We start from the raw sequence: 21,658 nt of genomic DNA, 5'->3' as shown, positions 1-21,658 counted from the left end.
TACAAGAGAAAAGGAGGAGAAAGAAGTGAACTTCAAGGAAATATTGCGGTAAGACTTTCTTGCTTGCTCCTGCCTGCCTGCTTCTGCTACACTTGCTACTGCTTCTCAGGCTAAGTGTATTTTCCAGGAGACTCACCTCCACACCAGCAGAAGTTTATAGTCCTTAAGTGTTTAAAAGCATTTTTTAAAAACCAAGCAGAAGCCTAACAGAAATTTAGTTCTCAAAAATATTCTGTATAGTTAGCATATTTATATGACATTATTTTCCCAAATTTGTATTTAATCCACTAGTTTATTGGTTTGCAATGTTTTGATTCAAGTAAACACATTATGTTTTTAATTAAAAATTAATTCAATCCAGCTGAGCGGCAAGAATATTTCAGAATTTCGATAAGAGCAAATTATGTCTCAAATATCCAGCTGGCATGATGCAATACCACAACCTATTTATTAATATAAATGAGGGAATCTGAATGTGAGAACACAGTTTTTAGGAAAAAAAAAAAAAAAAATCACATGTTGGTATTAAAGAGATAGTCATCCTTACAGCAAATCTCAAACTGCAGACAGTTCATCAGGAAACACGTAAAGACCCCTGGCTCTTGTAAGCTGCTGGTGAACGTGAAACCAGATGGTTGCTTCTACTCCATGTTACAGCAGCTTTTGCATCACACAGACAAGCAGGGAAGTCAGTTCCCATTCCCGTCCTGAGGCTCCGCCACTTGTGAAAGCTGCTCTGTTGCCCAGAGAGGTGGTAGATGCCCCATCCTTGGAAACATTCAAGGCCAGGCTGGATGGGGCTCTGAGCAACCTGATCTAGTTGTGGATGTCCCTGCCAGTTGCAGGAGGATGACTAGATGACCTTTAAAGGTCCCTTCCATCCCAAAGCATTCTATGATTCTATGATATTATTTGCAAAAGGAGTTGTTCCCCCCGGCTTCAGTGAACAGGTATGCCATCAGTAACCGGCAAGAGCGGCAGAAGGGATGTCTCCTCTATGGCTGTATCCAAAATCAGTTCTCATCAGTGCCAGGTGAGTCTCACGAGCTTTGGTTTGAGCAACCAAAAGATTTTCAGCCTCACCAAGACCAGATCCTTGGTAACACTTGGGTTGTTGCCCATCTCTCCTAGCCCCTCTGCATGAAATTAAAGATACATGTATGAACACTGATTTTGAGTTGGGTAAGAAGGCTTTTTTCCTGTAGTCCCACTGACTGCTTTTGCATGGATAGGAACCCAGCCTGGCCCTTCCCGTTTCCTGAACAAGCCAGCCTGATACCCTGGCAGACATCAGTGACAGCAAAAGTGCTGTCATCTGACACTGCTCAGCTATTAGGAGGTCACTGGAAAGATGCACTTGAATAAATATGCAAATCAAAACAACAAATTGCATAACCCATTCTCCTTCTTGCTAGCATCTCTCTGTGGAAAACCAGCCTCAATCTGCAGAAGGTCAGCTGGCAGGGCAAAAACATTTTTCATCTTGTCTTACTAACAGCTAGTCACTCATTCTTCAAAATGATTTCATGCATACAAGTCAGTCGCAAGGTTACACCTCAAAACCATTCCCAGCTACAGATCAGCCATTTATGAATCTCTCCCTATGCAATGGTCTACAATTATACACATCCATTGGCTGGCTGTCTTGTTGAGAAGCACTTATGCAGAATCAACTTACAACATCTACTGGTGAACCTTAGGCATCTCATGACACTTCATAACTCCGAAAGCTTTAAAGGTTAAAAAAAAAAAAATCAAATACAGAAAGTAGCATGTCTTAGTATGCACGAGATGATTTCAAAGTCTGTTCTGATCTACATAGCCATGTGAAATAACAGGTCTTCACAGCAAAGCTGCAAGTATCTTTTTGGATAAGGGCATTCAACTTTGGAAATGTGTTCTCACTCTTCTTTGACCCTACTGATAATATTTAACATAGTCACTAGCACACGTTTTGTAACCAGCTTAGTAAGTTGTAAGAAAAGAAAAAAAAAGGAAGGGGGAAAGAATGGAAACAGATGGAAAAACCAGGGTTTGCAGAGACTGTGTGTGCTTGCGTCAAGGGGGACAGCGTTTCCAGATCCTATCCCACCATCACTACTAGACTTTGATAACAATCTCCAACTGGAAGCCAAGTTTTGCCTGTTATTTTATGAATGAGAGGCCCAGGTAGGAAGACTATTCTCTGATCCTACTCCAACCTTTAGAGCTAGAATAGGGGATTAGATAGTGTTCACCAGTTTAGGAAGAGTCTTGTAAGAAAGGCCTGTTTGTTGAGCAGAGTGAGGACACAACAGTCCTGTTTCCCATCCATATGACATCAAGAAACATCCGGAAAAGATATAAAAAGTAAAAACACTGTCTGGGTGATACCCACAGAAGGTCACAAACTCAGAGTGATGAATGGCTCAAATCCAGGCCACTTCCCGAGATCGGTGAAATAAATCCCTTCCTACTCTTGGGGCTCACCCACCTCACGCGGTGTACACCACGCTGGATGCAGTGAAAGGCCTTGCGATGCCAACACGGCTATTACTGGCTACTTTAAATGCATCAGCAGAAGGTCACAGCCCACAGTGACGGCCCACAGCAGCAAGCTGCTACCACCACAGAAAGATCTGATCCGTGAAAAATCACCTCTGGGTACAAAAATAAGTAGTGGACAGCAGAGACCTAAGCTTGGGACTTCCTCCCCTTCTCTTTGCTGCACAGCTCGGGACAGTGGGGGAAGGACGCAGAAGGTCCAGAGACTTACTGAATGTCCCAAACACCAGACACGTTTCTCTGCAGTGTGCAGACGGGCTTTTAGCTTTAAATTTCTCTTATCCTGGATCTCCTTTCCATCTGATTGCTCCACTTCTCTTATTTGCATTGTTATATCCCTCTCTTCCTTTCAGTTTTCATTTCCACCCACTCCCAGAGTGATGATAGCTTATACCACAGTATTTATTTTGCTTGGCAGCTATACCCGCATCACTTGCCCTGCCTTTTTGGGACAGGGAACTATCCTGCCCTCTCCAGGATAGGGAACATCATCAAGCACAGCCCCTACAGCAAGTTTTTCATGTTCAGAGTTAAATCTCTAATTTGTACACAGGACATTTTCCAAGAAAAATGGCTCAGTGAGGATAATCCCAAGGCAAAGTGGCCCCTATGGCTTCTATTGCAACTGCTGCCTTCTAACAACTGCTTAGCTGGATTTGGCACGGGTCTGTCTCTCACACTTAACTTTCTCCCTAAGTGAAGAAGAGGGCAACAGAGTCGAGTTCAAAGACTCTGCATCCAAAACCCCTTGTTCTGGCAGCATCTGCTGGAGGCCCTCGGCCAAGTCCCTGCATCTCACTTCCCTGCGCAGCACAAGTAACCGCAGCGGGGACCCGCTCTGCCACGGGTCAGCGGTTCTGCTGCACAAGCACCGTGTTTCAGCCATGCTTTACAAAGGTCTGGAAACAGTCACATGGCTCGCAAGGTACAACGTTTGCTTAAAATGCAAACCCTGAGAGGCTCCTGTATAATTACGAATCGCTATTTTGTGCTAGAGGTGGAAATGGTTTCAGCATTTGAACATCAACTCACTAGAAGTGTTTTTCTGAAAGAGGACAAAATTTGCCAAATATTTGTCTTGATGTTGATTCTCCATACTACAATAACAGGACAATAACCAATCAGCACGGTATTACAACAGATACTGTGCATGCAGAAATATCTGTCCCAAAGGGCTTAAAGTCCAAACACAGGCAGCAACTGAGAAAACAAAACAAAATAATCCTTCTCCTTTCATTTTACAGATTGGGTATAGAAGCTCTGAGACGTTAAGCAATTCACAAAGCTCAACATAAAAATTGCTTTTCCTGCCACAAAGGAGTCCGATATCTCAAAATCCTTCCCGTGCTGCAGCAAAGTGAAACCAAGATAATTTGAGAGGGGAAAGGGATATCAGTGTTACCCCTGCCCAGAACAGCTGATGCCTCCCTCATTCAGGCGCTACTTCCAAAACAGGTTCAAATCTTTGGTTGTAATCAAACAGAAGAGAATCTCACCTTGCACCTTCTCAGCAAATGCCCAACCACAGGATTTTTGAGTACAAGGCATGCGTAAGAGCATAGACACGCTCATTCAAACCAGAAATGGCATTCTTGCTGTGATCAGTACAGTGTTATTCCAGGTGCAACACACCCAGCCTTCCTGATGAAAGAACAATTTGGCGGTTTTCCAACTCTCTGTTCCAGTAACCCACCAAAGGTAAGGCAGAAAGCCTACTGCAGAGCTGCAGTCTCAGCCTGGATCTTCTAAATCCAGTACGATGCTTTAAAAATAGACCATCCTTCCTCTTTCTTTTCAAGTCCCGTTTTACACACAACTTGAAAGCGCTTGGAAGCATTTGAAAAGACGGGTTACCTGGACACCACTTCCTTTCCTCTGCTGTGTTTTGAACATGCACAAAGTAGAACCACAGCTTTGCAAAGCCACGTATTTAAATATGTATCCTGGAAGATGATAATCAGATGATGCTCTCAAAAAGTACCTTATCAAAAGGAACAAAATGATTCTAGGCAACAGTTTTAAACAAAACAAATCCAACAACAGATAAAATAAAATAATCAATCTTAATGAATAAGAGCTAATTCTTCAGAAGGAAACACCTGAACAAGTTTTAAAACATTCTTATGACTAATAGTTTTTCCACATGCTACCTCTTCAGTCAAAGCATTATAAGCAACTGCTGTTCAAATGCTACTTTTTCTAACAAGATATGCATTAGCTGAGCCAAGTACATCAGAAAAACTGGAAAATAAAAATTAATATTTTGCTTGGAGCTCTGAGCATGAGTCAGGAATGGCGCACAACAGTTACGAGACCTGTCTAGTGACTCGGTACCTTCAGATCTGTAATGTTTATATATAGCATACTGCAGATGGAAATCTGAAATGCACATCTGAGACAAAAATTGTTTATGAAAGCAAAGGTTTTCAGATCAGTTCTCAATAGCTCCACAGAAGCAATGCACATAAGTTTCGCAGACTTCAAAGCACCCTGGAAGCTTCCATCTTTCATCTGGTTTGTGTAACAGCAGCTGTGATGACTGAGAAGCCAGACCAGGTGGTTTTCAAGAGGTGTTCAGATAAAACACACAAAAATGCTTCAGGAGATGTTTATTTGCCATAGAAATCACCTTGCACCAGTGCTGCCTTCAGGACACTCGGACAGGTTGGTGACGCAGGGCTGTAACCAGCAGACCGTCCTGGGGAACGACCCACAGCATCTCAACGCCCTTTATCCCCCCCAGAAGATGGGATTTACCAGCGAGTGATACAGCGCATGAATTACAAGATAAAAGCAGAGCAGCAATTTATGCAAATCTGAAAATACATATTTTCTTAAACAGGATGATCAAGACTAGCCTGCCTCTAATTGCCTGAACTAAGAATGAGCCCCTCAGCCTCAGGTCAGGTCTGCCCCAAGGGAAACATCCCAAGGCTGATATTCACCAAGGCCAATTCTTCCCATTTTCCCTCGCTGGCAAATGCTTAAAGGGGAAAAAAAAAAAAAAATCACTTCCACTTCAATAAATTTCCATTTATATGATTTATCCATGTTACAGCCTGCCATCAGTGGTTCAGCATAAATTAGTTTATGATTATGAGCCACCTTAAGAATTAATTCACAGGAAAACCTGAATTAGCTCCCATTACCAGCATGGTTAAGCCTCCAAGAGCAGGGCAGAAGTCTGTGACAAGGCGACAAGGCAGCAGCAGGACACGTGAAGATGCACCTGGCGACACCGGGAGCCCCTTGCTCGTCCCCGTGGCTGCTGGGGCAGAGCAGCCTCCCCGGCGGGCGGTGGCTCTGGGCCAGGGCAGCAGGCTGGCGGGGAGAGCACAGACTCTAGAAGGCAACAACTTTGCTCAAGACCACTTTTGACTGCCATGTTATTTATGTGGCATTTGCCATAGCTGGAATGCAAAGGCCTAATTTAACTCTCCCTACCCCATTCTTAAAAGGTAAAGACGTTTTATAATGGAAAAATCATAAAATCCAACTAAAAAAAAGGTGGAGAGGGGATAGAGTGTGTGCGTGCAAAGTGATGAAAGCAGTTGCCAAATCTTCCTCTATACTGCACTATTAGTACCAACAGGAATGGGGATGTGGTACAGACCTGTACTAGCTCCTTCTCCTTGCTTCCAGCTGCTTTAAAAACTTGACTTTTCAGGCCGTATTGTCTTCAGCTAACAAAATTGAGCAACTTTTAATTAAAAAACGGTTTTGTCTTTCCACCTAAGTTAAAAACCAAGAGGATATTTGATTCTTTGATTATTCTATCCAATTACTTGTCTCTTTTCCAGGGGAACATGCACTGCAGTCTCCTCTGACTGTGGTGCTGTTGAGGCCCTAAACTCAGGTCTCTGTCACAGCATAGACATATTTTGTCCCTGTGTAAATTGTTCACCATTAGCTCTGCAATAGCTTCCCATTGGTTTTGATAAATACCAGTGTGGAGCGCAGCTATTTAAATAACAAGCAGAGGAAAGCAACGTTTTTTTACGTAACTATTTGGTGTAAAATTGCTTTAAAGAATACATCATGCACGTATTCATTTTAAAAAATCTCCCCCAAAACAGGCTTTGTAAGAAAGATCTTTCAGACACCTTTTTCTAGGCGATGACTATATATGTATATGCGTAGCCATTTGTATTATAATTTCTAAGATTGAAAAAGAAATAATGCAAAGAATATTTCAATCTTTGAGGAGCCATTACTCAAGCCCTTTGAAAAACAACTTGGGAAACGCTCAAAATTATAATGAGTAGAAATAGCCTAAGCTCTAAGAAGTTTATCTTTGTCTCATCCACACATTCCCTCTCATGTTTAAATCCCTAGAAAGGCAGACATACAAAATGGATTGCCGAGGTTTCCGCAGAACCCACAGTTTAATTCATGTCTCTCCAGCAGACATCTCCCACCAGTGGCATTTTGTTACCAATCCTTGGGAAATTGTAGCAGCTATTGCAGGGTGTTATTAACTCGGACACTGCTGGAAGCCTGGACATTCACAATGCCCTTACATCTCCATGGTCACACAGCAGAACTGTGCTCTGAAAAAAATAAAGGGCACTTGCAAGAGTATTACCTTCTACGATGGAATAAACCATAATAAAACTACAACAGCAACTCTGTTTCATAAATGAAAATCTGTAAACCCCAAGCTTACACGTTAGATGTGTGCTACACTGTGTGCCTTGTTTAGTGATAACAAGTATGACTCTATATCATTTTTTTCTGTTTTGCTGGGAGTCTTGTAGTTCTTAGGTCCTTCCTTTGAAAGTCACAGGAATCCAAGCTTTGATTTTTAGAGGATGAAGTTTATAAGGCTGCAATCCAAAGACTGCACCCTGAAGGACCGTGAGGAAAAAATATCTAATCCCACCCTTTGGTTTTCAAAACCCTATTGTTAAAGTTTGGCCCTATTTAAACTTAAAAGTATTCTCCACATGCAGGAAGATGTAACCTGAAGCCACAGGAGTTCTGCTTCTAGTGCTTTCACGTACAGCTTTCTGTCTCACCTTTGCAGGCCAAAGTCGGCACTTAGAGCAGTCTATTACATCTACCCACCAACAGAGATTTTGAGTAACTCCCTGGAAGCCCACGCTGTCTCCATTAACAGTAAGGACTTGTCTCTTCAGTCTTGCCATTTAGGTGCAAGCACAGGTCTCTGCCAGTTACCCAGCTATCCTCACCTTGTTCCACGTTTTGCCCTTACACTGCTACAGCACCATTTGCTGCTCCCAAGCTGCACAGACGTTTCGCATCTTCCGACTGAAATGCTTTGGTCATAGTGGCTTTTGGCCCCCAAGGACACAATTATCCACACATGCAGTTCCCAAACTGTGGTTTGTAAAGCCACAGCGATAGCTCCTTAGCATCAGGCTGCTTTAAAGTTTAAACCATAAACTTGAGAGAAATTGAGGATTAAGGTAGTTGCTTGCGGTCCAAGATGTTTGGGAATGGAAGAGCTTAAAAAACGAGCTCAAAAAAGGAGCTCATCGTTCTTTTACATCAGTCTCTCCATCCCTCTGCCTGACCACCACAGCTGCAAAGTGAAGTTACAGTCCATCACAATTCCTTCATTTTCCCAACTGATAGGATACCGCTCACCCATAAAACACCATGAACATAGCAGCTAGATACCCAAAGTTGACAGTAGCAGCCATGGTACAAACAGCTACCAATTGGTCCTGTCCCCACTGCAGAGCTGTGCCAGACACTCTCGTATCATGCTGGGAACGCGTCCAGGGCAAGCTGGGTAAAGTCACCCAACACCCTCACCTCTTCATTTAGTTCGATGCCTTTGTTCAGGCTGCTGGAAACATTATGCCTGAGCTACATGGTTAAAAATAAACTTTTTCATCATTGACTCCTAGTTCACTAGAGAAAAACCCCTCCAGAAAAGCCAGTACAGTCTCTGTGCTACCTTCCTGCCAGCCCTTCGCTGCTGGTATTGCCAACTCTGGCAGTAACCAGGTGCAACTCCACTTGACCACCATCTTTCCCGCAGGCAGCCCACTGCCCATGCTTGCCCATAAAGTTTGGAACTAAAGCTGCTTCACCAGTTGTTCCCAGTGTCTGCAGTTTTCATATCCCTGTTGCTCTTTCTTGGCTTCAAAAACTAATCTATCTGCCTTTAGTGGACAGATGTTTAGTGAGAAGTTTAAGGTTCTCAGTAGACAGCCAGCAGGCTCAGTGTATGGTCAGGGTTGTGCAACAATTTATATTTTCACTCAACTTTCCAAAAGAGGTCTTTATTTTTTAAAAAAAGGAATAAATTTTTTTTGCAAGCTTGAATGAAAAGCTTCTTTCCAACAGGGCTAGGAGAACCACAAAAAAAGTCAGCTGACTTTTCCCACATGTGTTATTAGCAGGTCTCTCACTGAAATAGTTTGGTGAACTGAAGTAGGTCTTGGTCCAATGCTCTGATTTCTTGAATACTGTAGCATTTCAGTGAACTCTGACTTTGGGTGAATAATGCTGTCTTGCTTGAAATTGCACCCTGTGGACGCAAGACCATCTTCTGCTGATCTTTTGTTGAGTTTGGTAAGGTTGCAGGAAGGCCAGGCCACTGGAAACACAGTCCAGTGAGCCCATCTTCTTTAAAGTAGAAAGGGAAGGAAGGACAAATTTGCAAAATCACTCTCTCATTCGTTACTTTGGAACAAACAACACATAAGCCAAAAACTTCTTTTTATCTTTTTGCCTTGAAAGAACTTGCAGTTGAGAAAGCATTTCTCCCTGATGGATCTCAAAGCTTAGAGAGCAGATTTCAGTAGAATATAGCCTGGTTATATCTCAAATAGGAAAAGAGCTGCTTTGCTTTCTCTTTCAGGAATCACAAGACTGACAGATAAAAGAAGCCGCAGTGCACAATTAGCCAAGCACTCAGCTATCGGGATATGCCAAAACTGAGGCTTTGCACTTGACCGCCAGTCCACATTCCTCACCTCTGGGAACCAGCATTACAATGCTATTTACATAATCACAGTATTTCCCTAATACAACGGTATGCTTTTCCCCATGCGCCATCAGGTTGTGTCTATATTAGATAGGGAAGTAAAGGTCATGTCAAGGACATCCCCAGATTCACCAATAATAGAGGGAGAGGGAAAAAAATAATCTGAATTTTGGAGGGTGGAGAGGATTAATTCTCACTATCGCATTTTTCTTTAAAAAAAAACCACAGTGAAAGCAAACAAAACAAGTAAACCCTTGAATTATAGCCAGTAATTGGATGAAAAACACTTATTTATCTAACTTCTGGTGGCACTGAAAATTGAGTCAAAATTATTTAGTGGATATTTTGTATCAGGCTCAAGGACTATTACAGAAGTAACGCATATGCAGGTTGCTCTCCATCTGCACAAAATATTACTAAAATGTAATCTGACAAGCAGATTTTTCCTAATGCTACTAGCTTACAGTAAAAAAAAATAAAAAAAAAATCTCAAGTTTTCAGTGAGTCCATAAGCAGGGACCAGGGTGGGAATGACAAGCAGGGATGGGGAGGCATTTCAGTGCTGTTGCTGCTTAATGTTGAACCCCGGTGTCAAGTGCCAAAGGCAGCATGATTCAAACTGAGGAAGAGAGGGGTAAGCACACACACACAGAAGCAGAAGGGAGGGGAAAAGCAGCCTAATCAAAACTAACAGCAGGATTTCTGCTCACACTTCCAACTGAGAGCAGATAAAGCCCTTCATTTTCAGTTCTTGAAAGCAAACCTCTGGACTCCACGTGGAGAAGCACTTTGCAAAGAACTAGTGATCCTTTGAATTCAGTCATTTGCAGAAGAACTAACCTCCTTCCACCTCCCTGAACATTCTTCCCCATTTCCAGTCATTTATTCATTAGTATTACTATTACACACTTACTGACCTTTTCTTTTATGTGACAAACCCAAGCATTCACTTTTGGAGCCTGAAGGTTCATTACCCATACTCATTTTAGGTGACTTCCCATCCTCTCTCTCCTCTCCATTTCAAGCTGTCTGTTGCTTGAACCGCATCTCTTGAGCGGTCTAGGTATTCAGCATCTTTTCTTCTTTTTGTTAAAAGGTATGCGCACCTCCTGGCTTCATGTTGTTCATTCTAGTCTGATGAAACCACCCCCCGCAAACTTTTTCCCCTGAGGCACATTTTATTAATTTAGGGTCAGCATCACAGAAGCCATTTGGGAACCCAGATAATGTGGACAGGATTCCACTGAGACTTCGAGGAACCTCCAAAAAGTCTGGACAAGCCCTTGAAAGTCAGCAGGCAACTTGAACTTGACTTGTTCGGGCACTTTGGTGCATTGCAACAGATGCAGCCCATACCTTTTGGTACCTGAATAGCACCAGGGCCAGACTCACAGCAACCAACATCATACAGGAAAGAGTAATACGGGCGTAAAACCTCCGAGCATGCCCATCACTAAGTCAAGATTCCCAAAACTTGTAGCAGAGTATTGCACTATTGCAGAAAGACACAACCAGAAGAGAAAAGGCATAGGCCAGATTTTCAAAAGCTGGCTGGCATACTTTGACGTGGACAGGCTCTGCTGCAGCTTCTGCCAATGTAGCTAGCCTTTGCCAACTGCAATCTTAAGTGTCTCAAAAAGAAGTACCAGCATCCTTGTCAGAAAAGCTGTCAAATATCTCAAGTAGGACTGTGAAGGGATGCCCTGTAACTCCACTCAGTTCCAACCCAGCATTAAAACTTCAGCCTCTAAGTGCTAAAAAACTCTCAGTGCTTTAACCAGAACATATCCATCATACAGGAGGGAGGAAATCTCACCAAACTTCAATATGCTGCTGAAAGTTGAAAAAGAAAGTAGCAAGAGTGTTTTCTGCAAGATATATTACTTTCTGCTGGTATTTTTGCAAAAGATAGGATTAGTTTCATGCTGTCTTGCAGCATGATCAAGGGCAATGTAAGGATAATAATTAAGTGAATTCTATTGCTAGCTGTCACAAGTGATAAATACAATGCATAATTAAACAAGCAGCACCTAGACTGCCTGGAAGAAACAATTATTTAGTGCTTTCATTAGGACAGACTAACTTCTCTCGCATTTTTTCATTACATTCTCACGTTTCACAAATCCCCTGAAAATCAACAACTTTATATTAGCTTCTGTGGCTGCAGCTGCCCGTGAACTGCCCACTGGGAACAGACCCAACATGCATCATCGGACACGTGCCCACCTTGTGAGTACAGAAGGATCTGCATCTCCAGAAGAACGCAGGTGAAAACCTGGACCAGGTTCTCCAGGCCCAGCAGCTCGAAGACCTCCCGCAGCGGGTAGTCAGAGAGCGGCAGCTCATTGGGCCCAGGTCTCTGGCAAATGATGGGCTCGTAAACCCCATAAAACTTTAGTGACCTCCCTGGGGGCGGCAGAGGCACCTCGTAGAGGATGTTGTGGATGTAGCTCTCCAGGGGCAGAGGCGGCGGCTGCTGGGAGGTCACCGCCTTATAGAGCTGGATCAGGAACTTCTTGCAGGCTTGCATGAAGGGCAGAGGGGTGATGAGGCATATGCATTTGGAGACGTACAGCGTGTCTCTGCTGATGTCGTAGGAGTTGTACCGTTGGAGCTTGGCAAGGGAAGTGGCATCGCCTTCGTCGATGCTGCTGGCCAGGGAGTCCATGCTGCACGAGGAGGAGGCGCAGACGCTGCTGTATTGCTCTGCGTTGTGCATCTGGTAGAGCGTTTGCATGGCTGTGCAGATCTGCTTGCTCGTGACCTCCTCATAGAATGTGAGCACAAACCCATACGTACGAGAGCCATCTTCTCTGGTGATGATGAACGAATGGAGCTGCGGATCTCTGTTATCTGCCTGCGTCCTGAAAGACAGCCCTTTTGGCATACACAGCTAAGAAAAGAGAAAAGAAATAGATATAGTTATCTAAGCTACAATTTTATTTTGTTACTTTAGCTTTACAGGCACATTCTTTTTTTCCACCGCATCACAAGAAGCCATTAATCAGTGAACATAATCCCCCTGAAAAGTAGCCCAACAACAAACAGCCTAAAATTGATGCTACTTAAAAGAAGAGATAGCCATGACTGAAGAAAGGAAAACACTCTCCAAAATCACCCATCTATTAAGTCATTATGACTTATTTTCATTACTTCATAAAATTATTTTCATTACTGAATAGCCTTTGTGTCGTTTACTTAAGCATCATAGAAATACGTCCAGTTTTGTTCTCATTCACGTATATTGTTCCCACAGTACTCTAAAATTAGAGAGCCAAGGGAGCATCTTATACCACTGAATTAAAATTACAGACTTCTTGAAATTCTTTGATCTTCCCTAATTTTCCTAAAAGAAAGCAAAACAATTGGCTGACAGCTATTAAGTGCTATAAAACAGCTTAGGAAGAAGGAAGGGGGGGGGGAACATCCAAAATCTATGAAAGCCTTGTTTTTGATTTACCACTCAGCAAAATCTTTTGCAGTGATTCTACTACACTAGGTGTTTCTCTGAAACACAGCTCTAGTGATAACTCCAGGCATTTTTCCAGACATTCCTCAGGAATTCTATCAGTCATCTAATACAAAATAACAAACATCCAGCAAAACTTGTTTGAATGTGCGTCAGCATGAAACTCCTTATGTTCTAGCTAAATCGGTATGTTATAAATGAAGAACTAAAGCTTCCTTTGTACCTTCCATCTGAAGAGATAAAAGGAAGGAAGAGAGGGAGACCCTTTTCAAAGTGCTCCTCCTGTTCCAAAAGGCAACACTAGAAGCCAACTTTCCCAAGGGATGTGAGCCTACACATGACTGAGTGCATCTCCTAATGTCTCACCTTCACCAGGAGTAAATTCTTCTGATGGTGGAAGAGGTCGAGAAAAAGAATTATGTATTTTCAGGCATGTCCTACCCTGAACTTCATCAGCGCACCTTGCAGAGACCGTCTGACAGCCTGATAAAGCTGCTACCAGCCCAGCTGGGATTTAGGCAAGCGGTCCAGACTCACTTCACAACATGCTAGCAAGGCCCTAAGTTATCTAGGACGGCTCTTATGTATTCCTTTAAAAGGTAATGTATAGGGAAATAAGTAGCCTGGAGTTGGTAGAAGAATTTAATTCAATTGATGGGCTTTGCTGACATAAACCATGAAATTGCAGCTTGAACCATTTTTGAACAGCAGCCTCATTTGCATGCAAAAGGTTTATAGTTTTTATTGAGGCATTAACAGCAGTGCCATGGTTAAGGCTTTTCCAATAAAGTAGTAGTAAAAAAATCCTTGTTTCACACTTTATTTAAATTTATTCTGCACAATAAATATCTCAGCCTCACTTTTTGGCAGGATTGCTTAGCAAAAATTTATTTCTAGAATGTGGGCATTAAATGGCAGCTATAGCCTTATCAAACCCCATCAGGCTGAAATCATAGGTTTTAATCTCAACACTATCAAAGACTATATTTTCTTCACTTTACAGAAAAATACCTGGATAAGCAAATTATACGTACTGGTACAATCAAGAACAGATAAGCATCAAGGAAATTCAGATGAGCTGAGACAGTTTCAGAAGGCTGTATTAAATAAATGTCCTCCAAGTCTTAATTATTATTCCCTCGTCCTTTATCTACTGAATATACACACACAAAGGGACACCCATCTATTCAGTTTCAGCCACAGCCCGGCATATGCAGAATATCGACATTTTAAGACCCTGGCTGCAAACCCTGGCACAGAGACTGATGCTGTCGTTAGACCTACGTGAAGACACAGGAAAAGGCAGAGAAGGAAAGAAGGTGGGAAAGCACCGAGGCAGGGAAGAACGACCAAGAGTCACTTAAGAAGCTAAGATCAAAAGGAAGGGCCCGTGCTCATTTTCCAGCAATACAGAAAGCTTCAAATTTGCAGTTAACGCATAAAAACTTTCATCTTAGTGCCTGGGACATCAATCACTTCCCATCGTGTCTGTGTTTGTCACACGTGCCCCAGGAGAGTGCTGGGGAAGAGCAGCTCGGGACGTGCTGGGGGGGTGAAAGCTTTGCCTGCTCGTGAAGCTGGCTGACTAACGGTGAGAAGGCTGTCAGTCACCTTTATTGCTTCTGTGTATAAACACAGAAAACTATCCAAGATTACTGATCAAAGGACAGGATTTTGGCTTTCAGAGCACTGTACTATTTATATTTAAACATATCTATCTGCAGAAAAATGTGGAATTAAATCGTACTTGCAGTAAGGCTTATAATCAACATGGTTTGTAAAAACAAAAGGAAGCTGCACAAAGACAGACAAAAAGGTATCAACTAATCCATACCACATCTCTAGGGGTGATGAGTAGGAGATACCCTTTTCCTAAACACAGAGGCAGGACACACCCACCCCATAATCCCTCCCTCCGTCCAGCCATCATCAGTTGCAGATATTTCTGAACCAAAGGTGCCCTCTGGGCCACTGCTCATCAGCACCGGTCCACCTCTTCTCCATTAGATCCTCTACTTCACTTTTTAAGCCCCTGTGTATTTCTCGTATTCACAACATGCTGTGGCAGCAAGCTCCGTACTCAAATTGTGCCATGGGTGAGGGGTGGAAAGAAGGATGCTTTTGTTTGTGTTAAAGCTTGCTCCTTCAAATTACACCGGGGAACCTTTAATTCTTTTATTTCAGTACATGACATGTTAAATGGACAATGCTTCCTTGGACTTCAGAAATACAGGCAAAGATTTATATACCCTGATGAACCAGAGGGCTAAAATAGGAGGCTTATTTCCTAAAAATTTCACCTTCCTCTCTACTGAGATCTTCAGTTTGGTACCACACATTACTTGTGGAATGGCCACAGAAGACAGTATGTGACATTAGGCAGGGATAATCACAAAAAGCAGTGGGGGGAAAAGAAATAATACTTCCCTGTTAAAAAGAACTCTGTATACTTTGAAAGGGAGAGAAAACATGACTCGTAGGCAGAGTTATTTCTTGGGACTTCAGGGGTTATGTTTAAAGCGACAGAATGGTTTCAGAAGGCAATTGAAATTCCTTAGGCATCCAGCGAAGTCAAAGTTCTCACAAGTTAACCTTCAAGGATTTATGCATTTTCTTCTCTGAGGAAAATTGCTTCTGGAAGCTCACATAAAGCAAACACATAGGCAGAACTAATACAGCAAGGCAAGATCAGAAAGGCCAATAATTGCCTCAAGGGATTCTGTGGAGGTGGATATTACTTTAAATGATGTTTCAGATCAAAACAATAAAGAAGGTTTCCAAAAGATGATTTAAAAGACCATTAAATACTGCTGCTGTTGGTACATGATTTTTTTTTTTCCCTCCAAGACACATTGCAAACGAAAGATGTGTTCTTCAGCTATTTGATTTCAGCTGAATGCAGCTAAGTTCAATTATTTCATTTCAATAGGTCTCTTGCTGGTTTTGGTGTTCCATTTTTGTCTGATAATATGATCATGCTTCAGGAATACTAGATATTTTCAATTGTAACGTGAGAGACAAATAATGCAGCAATTCCAGCTGTTACCTCTTGCTGCCATGTTCCTGCTGCACACCTCCCATCACTTCTCCTCTGAACACCCCCAATTCAAAGGCAGAACTCAAAGGCATAAGTAGCCTTGGTAGTTGAGTTATCACCATCTTAACTGTGCTGACGAAGCATCGTTCTGAGTCCTTGATGCCTTCTGTATATGCAAAGTGATGTGGAGACCTGCCCAAATACCGCACCATCTCCATCAATGCACATTTGGAAGCAGAGGACAGAAATCCCCAGCTGTCAGTGGGCAAAGCGACTGATATTGGTAGTAGGCTCATCTCTGCCTTTCTGTGCATGTGCAGTGCCAGAGTATCAGCTCTCAGCATCACTGCAACTGTTTTCATGTTAAATATTTGGCACAATGCTAAAAAATAAAATTCAGTGGAAATTGAGATGACCTTTGGAGATTTCTACACCTTCACAATTGCAGGGAAGTTTCAAATGTGAACTAAATGTAGTTCAGACTGCATTTACAAAAGGCATTTTATTGTGGTTTTTATGTGTTCCCTCTTTCTCCATCACAGTGAGGGCCAGGAGAGTCTCTTGACTTCATACCTGCACCATGCACTGAGGCTAGTTCTGGTTTGAAGTAGCTAGTATGTAGTCCTACCCTCCTCAAATGTGAAGCATATTTAAACTAGACTGGGGGGAAGGGGTTCCCTAATTTTCCAACTTTTAGTTAGACCCAATACACAGTTTTGAAAACAGCTGGAATTGGTAATATTGCATTATTGTTATTATTACAACTGCTTACTTTTAAGTTATAAAACAAATAGCATTTTCTGTACTGGGAAGCTCAAATACCAGTAATATGTTGTCTTTGTCAGGACATGTTCCTAACAAGTGCTTTGGTGACTTTGGAAACACCCTTTGAATATCAGCTTTTTTGGAAAATTTCTAGTGGATCGTTGGTCTTTTAGTTGTCACCGCCCCCAACTGTTTTCTCCTCGCTCCTCTATTCATGGGATTTAGCAGACAAACATGGGATTTAACAGACAAACTCACACCAAGTTTAGCTGAGAGAAGAGATGTGCAGAAGATGCATTGGTGCAGGGGTGCCATTAAAAATGACCACCCAACAAAAGCCATGGTTTAGGTAAGTTCCAGCTTCTCCGTAAAGATTCCTCTCTCCCTTGCTATATGAAGCATCAAGGGTTTTTGTACTCAAAAATTTCACAGGGATATTAGTATCTTAAAAATTCCTCGGTTTGCCTCCTTCCCACCTGCAGATATGTATCCTGGGGGACTACACCCCTCCTCACCCAGTCAGTGAGCTGGTGGGTAGACTTGTTTCATCACACAGTAGACTTAACTAGAACTAATGAGGGAAATGCAGCATTTTATTTTTGTTGTGCCTGAAAGTATTCTGTATTTTCACAATACCTCTACCTCTTCCTCTATAGCTTTTCAACCAGCATGCCTAGTGGATGCACTTAGTCGCAGCAGAAGCACCTTGTTCATCACATCACATCACAAGGGCTGGTTGTAAACAACCCGGGAACCACTTGAGAGTTGAAGTTGTCAGAAAACAGCTTGAGAAGAGAGTTTCTCTACCTACCATGTTGACAGCATCCTGGTCGAAGGGGTTCCACTCGATGTTCTGAGGATAATGGGCCAAAACTTTGGACTTGAAGGTTCTTCTTAAGGGACTCTGGTCAAAATTCTCTCCTGCAACAAATGAAGAAATAATGACTTGTCACAGCAGTGAGGCTTCAGAGAGAACTGACCTGGGCAGCTTGCTTACTTTTTTTTTTTTTTTTTTTGTGAAACCTGAAGGGCATTTTCACTCCCAATAGACGTATTACTTTTAAAAGAGACACAGAAAAGATACACATTCAGTCTGATCTTGCCCTCCTTCCCAGAAAATCTTACTACTGTTGCAACACAGCTTCCAGCTCGGCATTGACCGCATGGAAATGTATCACTCGGAGAAAAATTACTGCTGGAGTTTTATGGAAAAAGGCCCTGCAATCAGCTGAATTCTCCATCTTCCCCTATAGCTTGAATATTTAGAGATGGCTTTACTTAGACCCTGAAATAGCACCTTCCCTCAAGTTTGTTATAAACTGTCTTAGGGTCAATAAAAAGTACGAGCACCTCTCAGCTATTATAACTTATTCAAGGATTCGTTATAGATCTTTTTTATATCGCAAGTCCTGTGTGAATATTAAACATATTTTTTTTCTACATCAAATTTCAAGGACAGACTTTTTCCACACAAAGAATCCAGCGAGTGCAAAGAGGAAGATTGAAATTAGAATTCAAGCAGAAATGCATCCAGTTATCAGCATACAAATAGTGCATTTCATGGTAATGTTGCTAATGGAGTTTCCATTGGCGGATAGTCTACAGTAATCAAAATAAGAAGTTCTTAAAAACTATTCATTATATTACCATCTACGACATTTTTCTCAGATATCATGTTACTAATTTCAGGCTTCTTGCTTTAAAGACTACAGGTGGGTCTTTTCTGTTCAGTTCCTTTCTTACCTGGGAGGAGAGAATGGGATGAAAGCCTTAAGTTTACAACGTTAAATGCTTTCACCAAACCTTACTTTGCACCCAAAGGCACCTTTTGGGACTTCTTAGTGTTACCTACATACTTTTAAAAATATATTACTGAAATAGAATTGGATTTCTTTTCTTTAAAAAAAATAAAATTATTTCTCTTTATACTTAAAGACAGAACCAATATTTCTTTAATGTTTTTCATGAGAGGTTATTTTGGATGAAAAAAACCATTCAATTGCTTGGCAAGCTCTAAAGGCAATCCACCGTTCCTGCAGAAAAGTTAAACGAGTCACTAACCTCACTAACCCCTCCCTGAAGGCAACATGGACTTTGGGAGTATAATTTGGCCTTGCTGAGTTACATATGACAATTCAACCTTCGTGCAGCTAGCAGTCTCCAAGCAACGTTGGAAAATTGACAGTTCAGCTGTTACCCAAAGGTTTCTGAGGCCGCAGCCATTTGTCACGTGCCCTTTGGTCCTTGCGAAGCACAGTCTACACAATCATTTGGCTCAGAGTGAATTAATCCAAGGAAATTTCTGTACAAATTGACACTTGAGAGCAGTGCTTCTCAGCCTCTGCCTGGCAGAGCTTAGGGTCTGCAGATAATTGAGGGGAACACAAGATAACGGAGAAAAACACAGTTGCAATTCACAAGGTAAAAGTTTTCCAGGCAAAGTTTTAGGAGGGTTGGAAACCAGTCGCTGTATGAAACCCTTAACACATACGAGGGCAGAACCTGCACTGTCCCTCAGGGGCTGCAGAGCCAGGGCCATTGCAGCGGCACCTGCACAACAGAGGCAGGGGGAGGAAGAGGAGGCGAAGGTTGGGCATTTCTTACGCCAACGCCAGCCGCCCGCTTCATCGGGAAGGGGAAGCGGAGGCTTGTGCCGGAGCTGCCCTCCGTGAGGATGCGCGTACGCGGATGGAAATTCCTCGAGATGCGTGAGTCAGCTGTGCTGGGATTGCACTTCGCCCCGTTGCAAGAGCTGCGGAGCCAGGTGGAGGAGAGCTAACCTGCTCTTCCAACAGCACTTACTTTCACATGCATTCAGAGAATGGGTTTAAAAATCTTTTCCTTCCCAAGAGATCTCTGAGATTTTTAAGGATACGGGTAGTTTTACACAATGGCTCATTTTTAACACATTATTTAGACAGGTTGCAGCATTACATTTTCTATTATTATGTCTGGCTCATTGATTTCGGTGGATAACCATGGGGGAGAAAAGCAAATAAGCTTCTACAAGGATACTTTGTACTTGAGAGGAGAAAAGGTCCAAGATGATGCAACGATGCAGCCATATTTCCTGGAGCAGGAATAAATGCAAATGGTAAGATATGAGGAGCTCTGGCAGGGGAATCCAGCCTGCTTCTGGAATTGCTCAAGGCAAACCAGAAATCCAGCAAAAGCGTATGCATCATAGAAATAAAGAAAACTGAAGGTATCAGCTAAACTGGATCAAATTAAAAGACATGATGGAATTTAGCTGATTAGCTCATCATGTCTGCCAAGCTGGACCAGACTTGCCACTAGCTGCTATGGCAGTCCAGAGCACAAGATCTATGAAGATCCTCTCCATGCTCGGTTACAAAGCTCAGACTGAAGCACACAAACCCAGAGACCGTTACTCTAGTACAGAACATGGCATTAGAATAACCTCTTATTTTGGCCCAGAAGTTCTTCGAAGAGGCATTAGAGATAAAGATATAATGCCACTGATTCCTGAAGTTTCACAAAATAAAAATCCCAACAAACAAAGCCACTAAAAATTCTCTCTCTCCAAGTATGCACTTCAATATACTTGGCAACATTTTTAATTCTTAATATCAAACAGTAATTAATGGGCTTGCATAATCAAATAAACATGCATGAGGTTATCTCCTAATTAGATCTTCAATCTTCACATCTGACATAGCTTACCTTACAACTGTGAATTAGCAGAAAGGCAGATATTTGATACTAAATTTGTTTGGTTGTTTCTGCTAAAAGTTCAAAGAGCATTTGGATGACTTCATTAAGTTCCCCACTGCTAACAGAAAGTCATTGCTGGAGTCCAAATTTCTTTAAAGGTTTCCTTTTCCATGACGGAAAAATGTTACTGTAACCTGATTGATGCTAATTGGGTAATTTGTGTGGTTCAGAGGCACTCGTCACCTCCGCAGTTCACCCGCCGGTGGAGCCCTTCACAGGTTCTTTGGGGGCCACTTTTCCAGTCTATGTTGTAAGCGTCTTTTTGCTTGAAAAATAGCCCACAGTGATGACAATCAACAACTAAATTAATCATCTGGTATTAGCACATAACTGTAAATGGGAGTCCAGCAGCAATGCACATTAATCACGTCATTTACTGTTTCTAACACTTGTGCGCACTCATAGGCACCAAAGAAATTGGGGCAGGCTTTGCCCCCCGCACACTGGAGGTGCTCGGGTGAGCTGCGCTTGCAGCACACCTACGACACGTGGCATCTCAAGGGACGTGGCTCTGTGCATTTAGATTGAGTGGGACAGCAAACAGCCTGGCTTTTACCTAAATAACTGCCACGTGTGCCCAGAAGCAGAGCACTACATACCCGGTAGCTTTACCTATTTTTTTTTTTTTTTTTGCAGCACAGCCTAAGCTTGTGGAGGAGAGAGGGCAGCTGCCTTGTGCTGCCAGGTGCTGTCTTGCATTTAACCTGTCCTCCGGCATTAGAGTAGCACTGGCAGACGCTGGAAGCACATCAGACTGCTCAAAGGGATTTGGGAGTTAATTCTGGAAAGCTTCTCCACAGGAAAATATCCTCTTTTCTCTGTTTGGTGGCTCAGTTGCTAACCTCACCAGATAAAGCTGTAGTTATTTCCAGGTTAGACCAAAAATTAAAATCACTGGGAACATAAGAGCAAGGAAAGCTTTGGTTTTTTGCTGTTCTTGTTATTGAACATCCTTTGCCTCACTTTCCCTATAAACCACCTTCCCATCTTGGCAGGCAATACTCTGGCAGCATCTGGGACCAGTGGAGAAGACCAAGGCGTATTTGCCAATATACCATAGCAATCATGAAAAAAATTAGGGTTTCAATCAGATTTTGGAAATGACCAATAATTTGTATGCTGCTGCAAATACTTGTACAGTCACTTA

General features: G+C 42.4%; 1 protein-coding gene across 6 annotated transcripts in view; it reads right to left on the bottom strand.

The window, feature by feature from the left end:
• Nucleotides 1–21,658, bottom strand: part of DENND5B (DENN domain containing 5B) — a 118,218-nt gene that overhangs the window by 45,727 nt on the left and 50,833 nt on the right. For all 6 annotated transcript variants that reach the window (XM_087766605.1, XM_087766608.1, XM_087766607.1 and 3 more), the window contains 2 exons: nt 17,588–17,697; nt 11,732–12,398 (listed from right to left, as the gene is read on the bottom strand). In XM_087766605.1, coding sequence (XP_087622731.1) covers nt 11,732–12,398; nt 17,588–17,697 — 777 coding nt within the window. The remainder of the gene's footprint in view (nt 1–11,731; nt 12,399–17,587; nt 17,698–21,658) is intronic.

Source organism: Nipponia nippon, unplaced genomic scaffold (genome assembly GCF_047370975.1).
Source record: "Nipponia nippon isolate SJK-2023a ecotype South Korea unplaced genomic scaffold, ASM4737097v1 scaffold_3, whole genome shotgun sequence".
NCBI classification, from domain to species: Eukaryota; Metazoa; Chordata; class Aves; order Pelecaniformes; family Threskiornithidae; genus Nipponia; species Nipponia nippon.
The sequence above is the reverse complement of the archived record's forward strand: the minus strand, read 5'-3'. Positions and strand labels throughout refer to the sequence as shown.